The sequence below is a fragment of the Salvelinus namaycush genome, unplaced genomic scaffold (genome assembly GCF_016432855.1).
Source record: "Salvelinus namaycush isolate Seneca unplaced genomic scaffold, SaNama_1.0 Scaffold1334, whole genome shotgun sequence".
In the NCBI taxonomy this organism is placed as follows: domain Eukaryota; kingdom Metazoa; phylum Chordata; class Actinopteri; order Salmoniformes; family Salmonidae; genus Salvelinus; species Salvelinus namaycush.
Window position 1 is genome coordinate 5001 of NW_024058047.1, and position 19529 is coordinate 24529.

At 49.7% G+C, this 19529-nt stretch overlaps 1 protein-coding gene across 1 annotated transcript in view; it reads left to right on the forward strand.

Annotated features, from left to right (window-relative positions):
* Positions 1 to 19529, forward strand: part of vit (vitrin) — a 64024-nt gene that overhangs the window by 4464 nt on the left and 40031 nt on the right. The window contains exons 2-7 of the mRNA XM_038982890.1: positions 834 to 908; positions 3354 to 3413; positions 5129 to 5203; positions 6430 to 6498; positions 7420 to 7482; positions 13123 to 13170. Coding sequence (XP_038838818.1) covers positions 3374 to 3413; positions 5129 to 5203; positions 6430 to 6498; positions 7420 to 7482; positions 13123 to 13170 — 295 coding nt within the window. The 5' untranslated portion in view covers positions 834 to 908; positions 3354 to 3373. The remainder of the gene's footprint in view (positions 1 to 833; positions 909 to 3353; positions 3414 to 5128; positions 5204 to 6429; positions 6499 to 7419; positions 7483 to 13122; positions 13171 to 19529) is intronic.

Below are 19529 nucleotides of genomic sequence, written 5' to 3' on the forward strand. Positions count from 1 at the left end.
AGAGCCCTATTCCCTATATAGTGCACTACTTTAGACCAGAGCCCTATTCCCTATATAGTGCACTACTTTAGACCAGAGCCCTATTCCCTGTATAGTGCACTACTGTAGACCAGAGCCCTATTCCCTGTATAGTGCACTACTTTAGACCAGAGCCCTATTCCCTGTATAGTGCACTACTTTAGACCAGAGCCCTATTCCCTGTATAGTGCACTACTTTAGACCAGAGCCCTATTCCCTGTATAGTGCACTACTTTAGACCAGAGCCCTATTCCCTGTATAGTGCACTACTTTAGACCAGAGCCCTATTCCCTGTATAGTGCACTACTTTAGACCAGAGCCCTATTCCCTGTATAGTGCACTACTTTAGACCAGAGCCCTATTCCCTGTATAGTGCACTACTTTAGACCAGAGCCCTATTCCCTGTATAGTGCACTACTTTAGACCAGAGCCCTATTCCCTGTATAGTGCACTACTTTAGACCAGAGCCCTATTCCCTGTATAGTGCACTACTTTAGACCAGAGCCCTATTCCCTATATAGTGCACTACTTTAGACCAGAGCCCTATTCCCTATATAGTGCACTACTTTAGACCAGAGCCCTATTCCCTGTATAGTGCACTACTTTAGACCAGAGCCCTATTCCCTGTATAGTGCACTACTTTAGACCAGAGCCCTATTCCCTGTATAGTGCACTACTTTAGACCAGAGCACAATGGCACCCTATTCCCTATATAGTGCACTACTTGGGGAATAGGGCGCTATTTGGAATGCACCCCATCTCTATGTCTATGATTCAGTCCCTGACGTTGTCTCTGCTGGTATTGCTGCGTACAGGTCTAAGGAGACCAGAGGCTGCCGGGTCTCCTACCATCAGGAGACAACCAGCCCCCGGCCACCACTCCGGGACAGGTCAGAGCTCAACCCTCAACCCACCCTAACCCCCCTTAACCCCAACCTAGACACTCCCCTTCCCCCAGACTAGACACAGGTAGTGAGACCGGAGGCAGCAGAGTGACACCCCACAACTCACCCTAACCCCCCTTAACCCCAACCTAGACACTCCCCTTCCCCCAGACTAGACACAGGTAGTGAGACCGGAGGCAGCAGAGTGACACCCCACAACTCACCCTAACCCCCCTTAACCCCAACCTAGACACTCCCCTTCCCCCAGACTAGACACAGGTAGTGAGACCGGAGGCAGCAGAGTGACACCCCACAACTCACCCTAACCCCCCTTAACCCCAACCTAGACACTCCCCTTCCCCCAGACTAGACACAGGTAGTGAGACCGGAGGCAGCAGAGTGACACCCCACAACTCACCCTAACCCCCCTTAACCCCAACCTAGACACTCCCCTTCCCCCAGACTAGACACAGGTAGTGAGACCGGAGGCAGCAGAGTGACACCCCACAACTCACCCTATGCTAGGACACAACCAGCCCTAAACCTGCTCTCACACCCCCACATCAATCAATCATTTGATTTAGAAAGCCCTTTACAGTAACTCAGCCTTGGGGCCTCCCTGGTTTATGAGGTTATAGGTAGGGGCCTCCCTGGGTTATAGGTAGGGGCCTCCCTGGGTTATAGGTAGGGGCCTCCCTGGGTTATGAGGTTATAGGTAGGGGCCTCCCTGGGTTATGAGGTTATAGGTAGGGGCCTCCCTGGGTTATAGGTAGGGGCCTCCCTGGGTTATGAGGTTATAGGTAGGGGCCTCCCTGGGTTATGAGGTTATAGGTAGGGGCCTCCCTGGGTTATAGGTAGGGGCCTCCCTGGGTTATGAGGTTATAGGTAGGGGCCTCCCTGGGTTATGAGGTTATAGGTAGGGGCCTCCCTGGGTTATGAGGTTATTAGGTAGGGGCCTCCCTGGGTTATGCGGTTATTAGGTAGGGGCCTCCCTGGGTTATGAGGTTATAGGTAGGGGCCTCCCTGGGTTATGAGGTTATAGGTAGGGGCCTCCCTGGGTTATGAGGTTATAGGTAGGGGCCTCCCTGGGTTATGAGGTTATTAGGTAGGGGCCTCCCTGGGTTATGAGGTTATAGGTAGGGTTCTCCCTGGGTTATGAGGTTATTAGGTAGGGGCCTCCCTGGGTTATGAGGTTATAGGTAGGGGCCTCCCTGGGTTATGAGGTTATAGGTAGGGGCCTCCCTGGGTTATGAGGTTATAGGTAGGGGCCTCCCTGGGTTATGAGGTTATAGGTAGGGGTCTCCCTGGGTTATGAGGTTATTAGGTAGGGGCCTCCCTGGGTTATGAGGTTATAGGTAGGGCCTTCCTGGGTTATAGGTAGGGGCCTCCCTGGGTTATGAGGTTATTAGGTAGGGGCCTCCCTGGGTTATGAGGTTATAGGTAGGGGCCTCCCTGGGTTATGAGGTTATAGGTAGGGGCCTCCCTGGGTTATGGGGTTATAGGTAGGGGCCTCCCTGGGTTATGAGGTTATAGGTAGGGTTCTCCCTGGGTTATGAGGTTATAGGTAGGGGCCTCCCTGGGTTATAGGTAGGGGCCTCCCTGGGTTATGAGGTTATAGGTAGGGGCCTCCCTGGGTTATAGGCAGAGGCCTCCCTGGGTTATGAGGTTATAAGTTAGGGGCCTCCCTGGGTTATGAGGTTATTAGGTTGGGGCCTGATTACAGGCTCAAAATGGCTAGAAACTCGTCAGTCTCGTCAGTCTATTCTTGTTAGAGCCAGTTTGCGCTGTTCTGTGAAGGGAGTAGTACACAATGTTGTACGAGATCTTCAGTTTCTTGGCAATTTCTCGCATGGAATCGCCTTAATTTCTCGGAACAAGAATAGACTGACGAGTTTCAGAAGAAAGGTCTTTGTTTCTGGCCATTTTGAGCCTGTAATCGAACCTACAAATGCTGATGCTCCAGATACTCAACTGGTCTAAGAAGGCCAGTTTTATAGGACAACAGTTTTCAGCTGTGCTAACATAATTCCAAAAGGGTTTTCTAATGATCAACTAGCCTTTTAAAATGATCAACTTGGATTAGCTAACACAACGTGCCATTGGAACACAGGAGTGATGGTTGCTGATAAGAGGCCTCTGTACACCTATGTAGATATTTCATTAAAATATCTGCCGTTTCCAGCTACAATAGTCATTTACAACATTAACAATGTCTACACTGTATTTCCGATCAATTTGATGTTATTTTAATGAACAAAAAAAAAAGTGCTTTTCTTTCAAAAACAAGGACATTTCAAAGTGACCCCAAACTTTTGAACGGTTGTGTATATTAACATTGTCAAAGCTAGTGAAATAGATAATAAACTTCCCTCCCTGTATCCTTCATCCACTTCTCTCTCTCTCTCTCTCTCTCTCTCTTGCTCTCTGCGTCTGTTTCCCGTTGCTAAGCAGCTTTCAACCGAGTTGTACAGATGGTTCCAGCAGAGAGGAACCAGCAGCAGAACAACCCCAGTAAGTGTGTACAGCAACCTTGCTGTCATTAGTCAAAACCTCTGAGGAATCCTGTTAATATATCTGAGTGCAGTTACTTACAGTGAGTTTGTATTGATGAATCAAACTGATAGAATCGCTGGGACCCCTCTCTTCTTCTAATGAGCCCCGCACATTACACACACACATTACACACCCACATCAATACACACACACACACATCAATACACACATCAATACACACACACACATCAATACACACATCAATACACACACACGTACACACAGCAATACACACATTACACACACACACACACACATTACACACCCACATCAATACACACACACACACATCAATACACACATCAATACACACACACATTACACACCCACATCAATACACACACACACACACACGTACACACAGCAATACACACGTTAATACACACACACAAACCCACACACACACACACACACACACACACACACACATCAATACACACATCAATACACACACACACACATCAATACACACACACACACACACACACATCAATACGCACACGTCAATATATATCACAAAACAGCCTTCAACCTAGTGTTATCAGTCTGATGGCCTTGAGACAGAAGCTATTTTTCAGTCTCTCGGTCCCCGCTTTGATGCACCTGTACTGACCTCGCCTTCTGGATGATAGCGGGGTGAACAGGCAGTGGCTCGGGTGGTTGTTGTCCTTGATGATCTTTATGGCCTTCCTGTGACATCGGGTGGTGTAGGTGTCCTGGAGGGCAGGTAGTTTACCCCCGGTGATGCGTTGTGCAGACTTCACTACCCTCTGGAGAGCCCTGCGGTTGTGGGCGGAGCAGTTGCCGTACCAGGCGGTGATACAGCCTGACAGAATGCTCTCAATTGTGCATCTGTAAAAGTTTGTGAGTGTTTTCGGTGACAAGCCGAATTTCTTCAGTCTCCTGAGGTTGAAGAGACACTGTTGCGCCTTCTTCACCACGCTGTCTGTGTGTTTGGACCATTTCAGTTTGTCCGTGATGTGTACACCGAGGAACTTAAAACTTTCCACCTTCTCCACTACTGTCCCGTCGATGTGGATAGGGGGGTGCTCCCTCTGCTGTTTCCTGAAGTCCGCGATCATCTGCTTTGTTTTGTTGACGTTGAGTGTGAGGTTATTTTCCTGACACCACACTCCGAGGGCCCTCACCTCCTCCCTGTAGGCCGTCTCGTCGTTGTTGGTAATCAAGCCTACCACTGTAGTGTCGTCTAGTGTTATATATCACAAATCATCCTTCAACGTAGTGTTATATATCACAAATCATCCTTCAACGTAGTGTTATATATCACAAATCATCCTTCAACGTAGTGTTATATATCACAAATCATCCTTCAACGTAGTGTTATATATCACAAATCATCCTTCAACGTAGTGTTATATATCACAACAACAGCCTTCAACTCTATTATATTACATTGGTACCATGTACACAATGGGCCGGTTCCCCAGACACAGATTTAGCCTACTCTTCTCCTAGTTTAAAATCTATTTTTTGAACTGGCCCTATATGAGTATTGAGCAACATGTGCATACCTCACTAATAACGCTGCTTTTTATTGTTTTATAGAGAACACATGGTGCACTGGTCAGATTGAGTGATGACATCACAACATATCATCACACTGCTTGTCCATCATGAACGCAACATTCTAATCTTGTCCCTCCCCCTCTCAGCTTTGACTCGTAGGGATAGGCCGCCCCCTTCCTTCGCACGACCTGATTGGTACCCTGGAGCGAGACGGCCAACAGGTACTAAAGACGAGGAAAATCATTCCTTCTAAATAAGAATAATTTAACAGATCATAAATACATCATAACAACCAGTAAATACACGAAACAGTACAAAACCAATCTAGTTAAAGGTTCTGCTAAAATTGTTCATAATCAAAGCATAGTATAAATCCTAAACTAACTTGATTAAAGTATCTTAATAATACACAGTTGTAAAACGTTTCACAGTATCAACCCATCTAGTTGTTGTATTCTGTGTGTTGGCTTTTACCACACTTCCAGTCAAAAGTTTGGACACACCTACTCATTCAATGGTTTATCTTTATTTTTACTATTTTCTACATTGTAGAATAATAGTGAAGACATAAAAACTATGAAATAACACATATGGAATCATGTAGTAACCAAAAAAGTGTTAAATAAATCAAAATATATTTTATATTTGAGATTCTTCAAAATGTCAACCCTTTGCCTTGATGACAGCTTTACACACTCTTGGCATTCTCTCAACCAGCTTCATGAGGTAGTCACCTGGAATGCATTTAAATTAACAGGTGTGCCTTGTTAAGTTAATTTGTGGAATTTCTTTCGTTCTTAATGCATTTGAGCATTTGAGCCAATCAGTTGTGTTGTGACAAGGTAGGTGCTCAAGTAAGCAAAGAGTCCATTACTTTAGGACATGAAGGTCAGTCAATGTCGAACATGTGGAACATTTCAAGAACTTTTAATTTATGTTTTTAGCGGCTGCACTTGAAGAAACTTTAAAAGTTCTTGAAATGTTCCACATTGACTGACCTTCATGTCCTAAAGTAATGGACGCTTTGCTTACTTGAGCTGTTCTTGCCATAATATGGTATTTTACCAAATAGGACTATCTTCTGTATACCACCCCTACCTTATTTAACACTTTTTTGGTTACTACATGGTTCCATATGTGTTATTTCCTAGTTTTGATGTCTTCACTATTATTCTACAATGTAGAAAATAGTTAAAAAAATTAAGAAAAACCCTGGAATGAGTAGGAGTGTCCAAACTTTTGACTGGTACTGTATACCAGAGTAGTGGTCAAGACCCATTTCAATACATGTCACTCGTCTATAAGTGTCCTGTGTCCAATGTATTTCAAATATATTGGAATTCAGAACTGAAACGGAACTAAGCCCAACTCTTATCAACCGTCTTAGCTAGCAGACCTCTACTAATATAATGTTTGCTTCCCCTAACCCTCTCTGCTGTACATTCAGACGTAAGTCAAGCAGCTCCAGATTCAGGCTACACATGGAGCGAGGCGGAGACAGCGCCAGAGATGACAGGTAAGTCAGGTAACCCACCACCTTACCAGTCACAGCGGCAGTACTGTACTACAACAAAACAGGCGTCCTCTACTGCCCCCTCTCAGCGCAGCACGGTACTGCACCACAGAGGGTACCGTACACACTCAGGATGTACAACTGATGTACAACACATTTAACTCAATAGTTGTGATACAATTTATATTATTGTGATACAACAGAGAGTAGAAAATGTTTAAACAACCGCTGAGTGCCTTCTCCACAATGCTTGTGTAATTACTTTTGTGCAAAAAAAAAAAAAAAAACTCAGTTGTGTCACAACCGTAAAAATGCATTGTACATTAGTTGTACAACTTGTGTGTAGGGACCAGGGACTACATATCTACATCTGTTCATATCAGTGTAGGTAGCATGTAAAGATCAATCCATACAGGTATGTTGACTGATATACTCAGGTATTATGTAGAGCATGTGTTTACTATGGTTTATTCCATGCCAATATCTCCCCAGATGCCATGTGTTTACTATGGTTTATTCCATGCCAATATCTCCCCAGATGCCATGTGTCTACCACATGAGAACACTGGTACATGAAGGACGTATGGCATGGTTTACATTAAGGGCATAGACTCTAGACATATGGGAATAAGTCTGGGTCATATTCACTAGGCACCAAAGCATAGAAAATTGGACTGAAACAAGGAGGGACAACCTGCCCTTCCTTTGTCCATTAAGAAACCCTTATATTTGTTTTGCTACGATGTGTCCTAATGAAGATGACCCAGGTGAAAGGTTCTTCTCTTTCCTGGTCTGTGATTGGTTTAGTCACAGATCTGACCAATCATAAGCATGGAAAATGTGTGCATCCTGAGCCAGTATGATGCCCACGGTGGTGATACTAACATTATAGTTAACGTAATGTAAAAACCCTTTCCTGTGTAGCCCGGGACCCCAGGCCTGATATCTCAGAGCTTGAACGCTGGTATTACAACTTTGGACAATATCGTAAGTTTCTTTTTCATTTTCTGTCTTTGAAATCGTTGGTTGGAATTTGACATTTCTTATTCCTTTCTGATTCCGTTTATCTTCCAACCGAGATTTCTGGGAAAACCCTGGGAATTCTGGGAAAATTACTGGAAATGTGCAACCCTATAAAATAAAGATTTGATTGTTTTCATAGATACAATATGAGACCAGTCACATACTGTATGGTGTGGCTGATCAAAATCTTTATTTTTGGATCAAACCTTTTTTTAATCAATCACTTTATTTTGCTCATGAATTTTGTTTTTGTAAAAAAACAAGAATTCTCCATCACCATGTGGTACGGGTGTTTTGTAAAGCTTAGAGATTTGTTTTAATGCATCACAGTCCTCCTATCAATACACACGCCTCGATGCACAAACCAAACCAAGCTCTTTATGGACCCATGACAAGACACGACCTCAACTGGCATCTACAGTTCAGGACATTGAGCTGCAGATTATAGTGCCTGGACTCATCTGTTCTATAGGGTTGGGGTTGGGGTCAGGGTTGGGGTCAGGGTTAGGGTTGGGGTCAGGGTTAGGGTTAGGGTTAGGGTTGGGGTCGGGGTTAGGGTTAGGGTTAGGGTTGGGGTTAGGGTTGGGGTCGGGGTCGGGGTAAGGGTCAGGGTTGGGGTTGGGGTTGGGGTCAGGGTTGGGGTCAGGGTTAGGGTTGGGGTCAGGGTTAGGGTTGGGGTCAGGGTTAGGGTTGGGGTCGGGGTTAGGGTTAGGGTTAGGGTTGGGGTTAGGGTTGGGGTCGGGGTTAGGGTTAGGGTTGGGGTTGGGGTTGGGGTTGGGGTTAGGGTTAGGGTTAGGGTTGGGGTTAGGGTTGGGGTTAGGGTTAGGGTTGGGGTTAGGGTTGGGGTTGGGGTCAGGGTCGGGGTTGGGGTTGGGGTCGGGGTTGGGGTTGGGGTCGGGGTTAGGGTTGGGGTTAGGGTTGGGGTCAGGGTTAGGGTTAGGGTTGGGGTCAGGGTTAGGGTTGGGGTTGGGGTCAGGGTTAGGGTTGGGGTCAGGGTTGGGGTTGGGGTTGGGGTCGGGGTTAGGGTTAGGGTTAGGGTTAGGGTTAGGGTTAGGGTTAGGGTTGGGGTTAGGGTTAGGGTTGGGGTTAGGGTTAGGGTTGGGGTTAGGGTTGGGGTTGGGGTTGGGGTTGGGGTTAGGGTTGGGGTTGGGGTTGGGGTTAGGGTTGGGGTTAGGGTTAGGGTTAGGGTTGGGGTTGGGGTTAGGGTTGGGGTTAGGGTTAGGGTTGGGGTTAGGGTTGGGGTTAGGGTTGGGGTCGGGGTTTGGGGTTAGGGTTGGGGTTAGGGTTAGGGTTGGGGTCGGAGTTAGGGTTGGGGTTAGGGTTGGGGTCAGGGTTAGGGTTAGAGTTGGGGTCGGAGTTAGGGTTAGGGTTGGGGTTAGGGTTGGGGTTAGGGTTGGGGTCAGGGTTAGGGTTGGGGTTAGGGTTGGGGTCAGGGTTAGGGTTGGGGTTAGGGTTAGGGTTGGGGTCGGAGTTAGGGTTGGGGTTAGGGTTGGGGTCAGGGTTAGGGTTAGGGTTAGGGTTGGGGTCAGGGTTGGGGTTGGGGTCGGGGTTAGGGTTAGGGTCGGAGTTAAGGTTGGGGTTAGGGTCAGGGTTAGGGTTGGGGTCAGGGTTAGGGTTGGGGTCAGGGTTAGGGTTGGGGTTAGGGTTAGGGTTGGGGTCGGAGTTAGGGTTGGGGTTAGGGTTGGGGTCAGGGTTAGGGTTAGGGTTAGGGTTGGGGTCAGGGTTGGGGTTGGGGTCGGGGTTAGGGTTAGGGTCGGAGTTAAGGTTGGGGTTAGGGTTGGGGGTAGGGTTGGGGTTAGAGTTGGGGTCGGAGTTAGGGTTGGGGTTAGGTTTGGGGTTGGGGTTTTGGTTAGGGTTGGGGTTAGGGTTGAGGTTAGGGTTGGGGTTGGGGTCGGGGTTTGGGGTTAGGGTTGGGGTTAGGGTTAGGGTAGGAGTTAGGGTTGGGGTTAGGGTTGGGGGTAGGGTTGGGGTTAGGGTTGGGGTCGGAGTTAGGGTTGGGGTTAGGTTTGGGGTTGGGGTTAGGGTTGGGGTTAGGGTTAGGTTTGGGGTTGGGGTTAGGGTTAGGGTTAGGGATGGGGTTAGGGTTGGGGTCGGGGTTTGGGGTTAGGGTTGGGGTTGGGGTTAGGGTTGGGGTCGGGGTTAGGGTTGGGGTTAGGGTTGGGGTCAGGGTTAGGGTTAGAGTTGGGGTCGGAGTTAGGGTTGGGGTTAGGGTTAGGGTTGGGGTCAGGGTTTGGGGTTAGAGTTGGGGGTTAGGGTTGGGGTTAGGGTTGGGGTTAGGGTTGGGGTCGGCGTTAGGGTTGGGGTTAGGGTTGGGGTCGGGGTCAGGGTCTGGGGTTAGAGTTGGGGGTTAGGGTTAGGGTTGGGGGTTTGGGGTTAGAGTTGGGGTTGGGGTCGGGGTTAGGGTTGGGGTCGGAGTTAGGGTTGGGGTTAGGGTTAGAGTTGGGGTTGGGGTTAGGGTTGGGGTTAGGGTTGGGGTTAGGGTTGGGGCCGGGGTTTGGGGTTAGAGTTGGGGGTTAGGGTTGGGGTTGGGGTTAGGGTTAGGGTTGGGGTTAGAGTTGGGGGTTAGGGTTGGGGTTAGGGTTGGGGTTGGGGTTGGGGTTAGAGTTGGGGTCGGGGTTTGGGGTTAGAGTTGGGGGTTAGGGTTGGGGTTGGGGTTAGGGTTAGGGTTGGGGTTTGGGGTTAGAGTTGGGGGTTAGGGTTGGGGTTGGGGGTTTGGGGTTAGAGTTGGGGGTTGGGGGTAGGGTTGGGGGTAGGGTTAGGGTTGGGGTCGGGGTTGGGGGTTGGGGGTGGGGTTAGTTCTATCAGGGTTGGGGTTGGGGAACATGGTGAAGGCATCTAGATCTTAAATGAACAGCTGGTTTCTGAGACCAACAGGGATGAGACCAACAGGGATGAGACCAACAGGACTGAGACCAACAGGACTGAGACCAACAGGGATGAGACCAACAGGGATGAGACCAACAGGACTGAGACCAACAGGACTGAGACCAACAGGGCTGAGACCAACAGGACTGAGACCAACAGGGATGAGACCAACAGGACTGAGACCAACAGGACTGAGACCAGCAGGACTGAGACCAGCAGGGATGAGACCAACATGACTGAGACCATCAGGACTGAGACCATCAGGACTGAGACCAGCAGGGATGAGACCAACAGGGATGAGACCAACAGGACTGAGACCAGCAGGACTGAGACCAACAGGGATGTGACCAACAGGACTGAGACCAGCAGGGATGAGACCAATAGGGACGAGACCAACATGACTGAGACCAACAGGACTGAGACCAACAGGGCTGAGACCAACAGGGCTGAGACCAACAGGGATGAGACCAACATGACTGAGACCAACAGGGCTGAGACCAACAGGACTGAGACCAACAGGACTGAGACCAACAGGGCTGAGACCAACAGGGATGAGACCAACAGGGCTGAGACCAACAGGGCTGAGACCAACAGGGATGAGACCAACAGGGCTGAGACCAACAGGACTGAGACCAACAGGACTGAGACCAACAGGACTGACACCAACAGGGCTGAGACCAACAGGACTGAGACCAACAGGGCTGAGACCAACAGGGATGAGACCAACAGGACTGAGACCAACAGGGATGAGACCAACAGGGCTGAGACCAACAGGGATGAGACCAACAGGACCAACAGGGATGAGACCAACAGGGATGAGACCAACAGGGCTGAGACCAACAGGACTGAGACCAACAGGGATGAGACCAACAGGACTGAGACCAACAGGGCTGAGACCAACAGGGATGAGACCAACAGAGATGAGACCAACAGGGATGAGACCAACAGGGATGAGACCAACAGGGATGAGACCAACAGGACTGAGACCAACAGGGCTGAGACCAACAGGGATGAGACCAACAGGGATGAGACCAACAGGGAAGAGACCAACAGGACTGAGACCAACAGGGCTGAGACCAACAGGGATGAGACCAACAGGGATGAGACCAACATGACTGAGACCAACAGGGATGAGACCAACAGGGCTGAGACCAACAGGGCTGAGACCAACAGGACTGAGACCAACAGGACTGAGACCAACAGGGATGAGACCAACAGGGCTGAGACCAACAGGACTGAGACCAACAGGACTGAGACCAACAGGGATGAGACCAACAGGGATGAGACCAGCAGGACTGAGACCAACAGGGATGAGACCAACAGGGCTGAGACCAACAGGGATGAGACCAACAGGGCTGAGACCAACAGGGCTGAGACCAACAGGACTGAGACCAACAGGGCTGAGACCAACAGGACTGAGACCAACAGGGCTGAGACCAACAGGGCTGAGACCAACAGGGCTGAGACCAACAGGGCTGAGACCAACAGGACTGAGACCAACAGGACTGAGACCAACAGGGATGAGACCAACAGGGATGAGACCAACAGGACTGAGACCAACAGGGCTGAGACCAACAGGGCTGAGACCAACAGGGATGAGACCAACAGGGATGAGACCAACAGGGATGAGACCAACAGGGCTGAGACCAACAGGGCTGAGACCAACAGGGATGAGACCAACAGGGATGAGACCAACATGACTGAGACCAACAGGGATGAGACCAACAGGACTGAGACCAACAGGATTGAGACCAACAGGACTGAGACCAACAGGGATGAGACCAACAGGGCTGAGACCAACAGGGCTGAGACCAACAGGGCTGAGACCAACAGGACTGAGACCAACAGGACTGAGACCAACAGGACTGAGACCAGCAGGACTGAGACCAGCAGGGCTGAGACCAACAGAGATGAGACCAACAGGACTGAGACCAGCAGGGCTGAGACCAACAGAGATGAGACCAACAGGACTGAGACCAGCAGGACTGAGACCAACAGAGATGAGACCAACAGGGATGAGACCAGCAGGGATGAGACCAACAGGACTGAGACCAACAGGACTGAGACCAACAGAGATGAGACCAACAGGGCTGAGACCAACAGGGCTGAGACCAGCAGGGCTGAGACCAACAGGACTGAGACCAACAGGACTGAGACCAGCAGGACTGAGACCAGCAGGACTGAGACCAGCAGAGATGAGACCAACAGGACTGAGACCAGCAGGACTGAGACCAACAGAGATGAGACCAACAGGGATGAGACCAGCAGGGATGAGACCAACAGGACTGAGACCAACAGGACTGAGACCAACAGAGATGAGACCAACAGGGCTGAGACCAGCAGGACTGAGACCAACAGAGATGAGACCAACAGGGATGAGACCAGCAGGGATGAGACCAACAGGACTGAGACCAACAGGACTGAGACCAACAGAGATGAGACCAACAGGGCTGAGACCAACAGGACTGAGACCAACAGGGATGAGACCAACAGGACTGAGACCAACAGGGATGAGACCAACAGGGATGAGACCAACAGGACTGAGATCAACAGGGCTGAGACCAACAGGGATGAGACCAACAGGGATGAGACCAACAGGGATGAGACCAACAGGGATGAGCCATTTCAAGCTCATCCAACAGAAAATACTACCACACACATACAAACATCTGGCTGAATGAAAAATGGTCACGTCTTGGGGTCAATGACGACTCTATATTCTCTATCTGTATCTTCCAGCACCCCAGTCCGCAGACCCCGAGCCACAAGACACAACTCACACTAGAGGTGGGTAGCTCTTACAGTTTCAACTCACATTAGAGGTGGGTAGCTCTTACAGTTTCAACTCACACTAGAGGTGGGTAGATCTTACAGTTTCAACTCACACTAGAGGTGGGTAGCTCTTACAGTTTCAACTCACACTAGAGGTGGGTAACTCTTACAGTTTCAAGTTTATTTTTAGTTGTATTAATCATAATGTTGTCCAACAGCCAGCTAGTATTAAGCCTGGCGACGAGGCTAAACTAAGCTGGGTTAGGGTTAGCTAGTATTGAGCCTGGCGACGAGGCTACACTAAAGTGGGTTAGGGTTAGCTAGTATTGAGCCTGGGGACGAGACTACACTAAAGTGGGTTAGGGTTAGCTAGTATTGAGCCTGGCGACGAGGCTACACTAAAGTGGGGTAGGGTTAGCTAGTATTGAGCCTGGCGACGAGGCTACACTAAAGTGGGTCAGGGTTAGCTACTATTGAGCCTGGCGACGAGGCTACACTAAAGTGGGTTATGGTTAGCTAGTATTGAGCCTGGGGATGAGGCTACACTAAACTGGGGTAGGGTTAGCTAGTATTGAGCCTGGGGATGAGGCTACACTAAAGTGGGGTAGGGTTAGCTAGTATTGAGCCTGGGGATGAGGCTACACTAAACTGGGGTAGGGTTAGCTAGTATTGAGCCTGGGGACGAGGCTACACTAAACTGGGTTAGGGTTAGCTAGTATTGAGCCTGGTGACGAGGCTACACTAAAGTGGGTCGGGTTAGCTAGTATTGAGCCTGGGGATGAGGCTACACTAAAGTGGGTCAGGGTTAGCTAGTATTGAGCCTGGGGACGAGACTACGCTAAAGTGGGGTAGGGTTAGCTAGTATTGAGCCTGGGGATGAGGCTACACTAAAGTGGGGTAGGGTTAGCTAGTATTGAGCCTGGGGACGAGACTACACTAAAGTGGGGTAGGGTTAGCTAGTATTGAGCCTGGCGACGAGGCTACACTAAACTGGGTTAGGGTTAGCTAGTATTGAGCCTGGCGACGAGGCTACACTAAAGTGGGTTAGGGTTAGCTAGTATTGAGCCTGGCGACGAGGCTACACTAAACTGGGTCAGGGTTAGCTAGTATTGAGCCTGGCGACGAGACTACATTAAACTGGGTCAGGGTTAGCTAGTATTGAGCCTGGCGAAGAGACTACACTAAAGTGGGTCAGGGTTAGCTACTATTGAGCCTGGGGACGAGGCTACATTAAACTAGGTTAGGGTTAGCTAGTATTGAGCCTGGGGACGAGGCTACATTAAACTGGGTCAGGGTTAGCTAGTATTGAGCCTGGCGAAGAGACTACACTAAAGTGGGTCAGGGTTAGCTACTATTGAGCCTGGGGACGAGGCTACATTAAACTAGGTTAGGGTTAGCTAGTATTGCGCCTGGGGACGAGGCTACATTAAACTAGGTTAGGGTTAGCTAGTATTGAGCCTGGGGACGAGGCTACACTAAAGTGGGTCAGGGTTAGCTAGTATTGAGCCTGGCGAAGAGACTACACTAAAGTGGGTCAGGGTTAGCTAGTATTGAGCCTGGGGACGAGACTACGCTAAAGTGGGTCAGGGTTAGCTAGTATTGAGCCTGGCGACGAGGCTACACTAAACTGGGTCAGGGTTAGCTAGTATTGAGCCTGGCGACGAGGCTACACTAAACTGGGTCAGGGTTAGCTAGTATTGAGCCTGGCGACGAGACTACATTAAACTGGGTCAGGGTTAGCTAGTATTGAGCCTGGGGACGAGGCTACACTAAACTGGGTTAGGGTTAGCTAGTATTGAGCCTGGGGACGAGGCTACATTAAACTAGGTTAGGGTTAGCTAGTATTGAGCCTGGGGACGAGGCTACACTAAAGTGAGTCAGGGTTAGCTGGTATTGAGCCTGGCGAAGAGACTACACTAAAGTGGGTCAGGGTTAGCTACTATTGAGCCTGGGGACGAGACTACGCTAAAGTGGGTCAGGGTTAGCTAGTATTGAGCCTGGGGACGAGACTACGCTAAAGTGGGGTAGGGTTAGCTAGTATTGAGCCTGGGGACGAGGCTACATTAAACTGGGTCAGGGTTAGCTAGTATTGCGCCTGGGGACGAGGCTACATTAAACTGGGTTAGGGTTAGCTAGTATTGAGCCTGGGGACGAGGCTACACTAAACTGGGGTAGGGTTAGCTAGTATTGAGCCTGGGGACGAGACTACACTAAAGTGGGTTAGGGTTAGCTAGTATTGAGCCTGGCGACGAGGCTACACTAAAGTGGGTCAGGGTTAGCTAGTATTGAGCCTGGGGACGAGGCTACATTAAACTGGGTCAGGGTTAGCTAGTATTGAGCCTGGGGACGAGGCTACATTAAACTGGGTTAGGGTTAGCTAGTATTGAGCCTGGGGACGAGGCTACACTAAACTGGGGTAGGGTTAGCTAGTATTGAGCCTGGGGACGAGGCTACACTAAACTAGGTTAGGGTTAGCTAGTATTGAGCCTGGGGACAAGGCTACATTAAACTGGGTCAGGGTTAGCTAGTATTGAGCCTGGGGACGAGGCTACACTAACGTGGGTCAGGGTTAGCTAGTATTGAGCCTGGGGACGAGGCTACACTAAAGTGGGTCGGGTTAGCTAGTATTGAGCCTGGGGATGAGGCTACACTAAAGTGGGTCAGGGTTAGCTAGTATTGAGCCTGGGGACGAGACTACGCTAAAGTGGGGTAGGGTTAGCTAGTATTGAGCCTGGGGATGAGGCTACACTAAAGTGGGGTAGGGTTAGCTAGTATTGAGCCTGGGGACGAGACTACACTAAAGTGGGGTAGGGTTAGCTAGTATTGAGCCTGGCGACGAGGCTACACTAAACTGGGTTAGGGTTAGCTAGTATTGAGCCTGGCGACGAGGCTACACTAAAGTGGGTCAGGGTTAGCTACTATTGAGCCTGGGGACGAGGCTACATTAAACTAGGTTAGGGTTAGCTAGTATTGAGCCTGGGGACGAGGCTACACTAAAGTGGGTCAGGGTTAGCTAATATTGAGCCTGGTGAAGAGACTACACTAAAGTGGGTCAGGGTTAGCTAGTATTGAGCCTGGGGACGAGACTACGCTAAAGTGGGTCAGGGTTAGCTAGTATTGAGCCTGGCGACGAGGCTACACTAAACTGGGTCAGGGTTAGCTAGTATTGAGCCTGGCGACGAGACTACATTAAACTGGGTCAGGGTTAGCTAGTATTGAGCCTGGGGACGAGACTACACTAAACTGGGTTAGGGTTAGCTAGTATTGAGCCTGGGGACGAGGCTACATTAAACTGGGTCAGGGTTAGCTAGTATTGAGCCTGGCGAAGAGACTACACTAAAGTGGGTCAGGGTTAGCTACTATTGAGCCTGGGGACGAGGCTACATTAAACTAGGTTAGGGTTAGCTAGTATTGAGCCTGGGGACGAGGCTACATTAAACTAGGTTAGGGTTAGCTAGTATTGAGCCTGGGGACGAGGCTACACTAAAGTGGGTCAGGGTTAGCTAGTATTGAGCCTGGCGGAAGAGACTACACTAAAGTGGGTCAGGGTTAGCTAGTATTGAGCCTGGGGACGAGACTACGCTAAAGTGGGTCAGGGTTAGCTAGTATTGAGCCTGGGGACGAGACTACACTAAAGTGGGTTAGGGTTAGCTAGTATTGAGCCTGGCGACGAGGCTACACTAAAGTGGGTCAGGGTTAGCTAGTATTGAGCCTGGGGACGAGGCTACATTAAACTGGGTCAGGGTTAGCTAGTATTGCGCCTGGGGACGAGGCTACATTAAACTGGGTTAGGGTTAGCTAGTATTGAGCCTGGGGACGAGGCTACACTAAACTGGGGTAGGGTTAGCTAGTATTGAGCCTGGGGACGAGACTACACTAAAGTGGGTTAGGGTTAGCTAGTATTGAGCCTGGCGACGAGGCTACACTAAAGTGGGGCAGGGTTAGCTAGTATTGAGCCTGGGGACGAGGCTACATTAAACTGGGTCAGGGTTAGCTAGTATTGAGCCTGGGGACGAGGCTACATTAAACTGGGTTAGGGTTAGCTAGTATTGAGCCTGGGGACGAGGCTACACTAAACTGGGGTAGGGTTAGCTAGTATTGAGCCTGGGGACGAGGCTACACTAAACTAGGTTAGGGTTAGCTAGTATTGAGCCTGGGGACGAGACTACATTAAACTGGGTCAGGGTTAGCTAGTATTGAGCCTGGGGACGAGGCTACATTAAACTGGGTCAGGGTTAGCTAGTATTGAGCCTGGGGACAAGGCTACACTAAAGTGGGTCAGGGTTAGCTAGTATTGAGCCTGGGGACGAGACTACACTAAAGTGGGTCAGGGTTAGCTAGTATTGAGCCTGGCGAAGAGACTACACTAAAGTGGGTCAGGGTTAGCTACTATTGAGCCTGGGGACGAGGCTACATTAAACTGGGTCAGGGTTAGCTAGTATTGAGCCTGGGGACGAGGCTACATTAAACTGGGTCAGGGTTAGCTAGTATTGAGCCTGGGGACGAGGCTACACTAAACTGGGTCAGGGTTAGCTAGTATTGAGCCTGGGGACGAGGCTACACTAAACTGGGTCAGGGTTAGCTACTATTGAGCCTGGGGACGAGGCTACATTAAACTGGGTCAGGGTTAGCTAGTATTGAGCCTGGGGACGAGGCTACACTAAAGTGGGTCAGGGTTAGCTAGTATTGAGCCTGGGGACGAGGCTACACTAAAGTGGGTCGGGTTAGCTAGTATTGAGCCTGGCGATGAGGCTACACTAAAGTGGGTCAGGGTTAGCTAGTATTGAGCCTGGGGACGAGACTACGCTAAAGTGGGGTAGGGTTAGCTAGTATTGAGCCTGGGGATGAGGCTACACTAAAGTGGGGTAGGGTTAGCTAGTATTGAGCCTGGGGACGAGACTACACTAAAGTGGGGTAGGGTTAGCTAGTATTGAGCCTGGCGACGAGGCTACACTAAACTGGGTTAGGGTTAGCTAGTATTGAGCCTGGCGACGAGGCTACACTAAAGTGGGTTAGGGTTAGCTAGTATTGAGCCTGGCGACGAGGCTACACTAAACTGGGTCAGGGTTAGCTAGTATTGAGCCTGGCGACGAGACTACATTAAACTGGGTCAGGGTTAGCTAGTATTGAGCCTGGCGAAGAGACTACACTAAAGTGGGTCAGGGTTAGCTACTATTGAGCCTGGGGACGAGGCTACATTAAACTAGGTTAGGGTTAGCTAGTATTGAGCCTGGGGACGAGGCTACATTAAACTGGGTCAGGGTTAGCTAGTATTGAGCCTGGCGAAGAGACTACACTAAAGTGGGTCAGGGTTAGCTACTATTGAGCCTGGGGACGAGGCTACATTAAACTAGGTTAGGGTTAGCTAGTATTGAGCCTGGGGACGAGGCTACATTAAACTAGGTTAGGGTTAGCTAGTATTGAGCCTGGGGACGAGGCTACACTAAAGTGGGTCAGGGTTAGCTAGTATTGAGCCTGGGGACGAGACTACACTAAACTGGGTTAGGGTTAGCTAGTATTGAGCCTGGGGACGAGGCTACATTAAACTGGGTCAGGGTTAGCTAGTATTGAGCCTGGCGAAGAGACTACACTAAAGTGGGTCAGGGTTAGCTACTATTGAGCCTGGGGACGAGGCTACATTAAACTAGGTTAGGGTTAGCTAGTATTGAGCCTGGGGACGAGGCTACATTAAACTAGGTTAGGGTTAGCTAGTATTGAGCCTGGGGACGAGGCTACACTAAAGTGGCTCAGGGTTAGCTAGTATTGAGCCTGGCGAAGAGACTACACTAAAGTGGGTCAGGGTTAGCTAGTATTGAGCCTGGGGACGAGACTACGCTAAAGTGGGTCAGGGTTAGCTAGTATTGAGCCTGGCGACGAGGCTACACTAAAGTGGGTCAGGGTTAGCTAGTATTGAGCCTGGGGACGAGGCTACATTAAACTGGGTCAGGGTTAGCTAGTATTGCGCCTGGGGACGAGGCTACATTAAACTGGGTTAGGGTTAGCTAGTATTGAGCCTGGGGACGAGGCTACACTAAACTGGGGTAGGGTTAGCTAGTATTGAGCCTGGGGACGAGACTACACTAAAGTGGGTTAGGGTTAGCTAGTATTGAGCCTGGCGACGAGGCTACACTAAAGTGGGTCAGGGTTAGCTAGTATTGAGCCTGGGGACGAGGCTACATTAAACTGGGTCAGGGTTAGCTAGTATTGAGCCTGGGGACGAGGCTACATTAAACTGGGTTAGGGTTAGCTAGTATTGAGCCTGGGGACGAGGCTACACTAAACTGGGGTAGGGTTAGCTAGTATTGAGCCTGGGGACGAGGCTACACTAAACTAGGTTAGGGTTAGCTAGTATTGAGCCTGGGGACGAGACTACA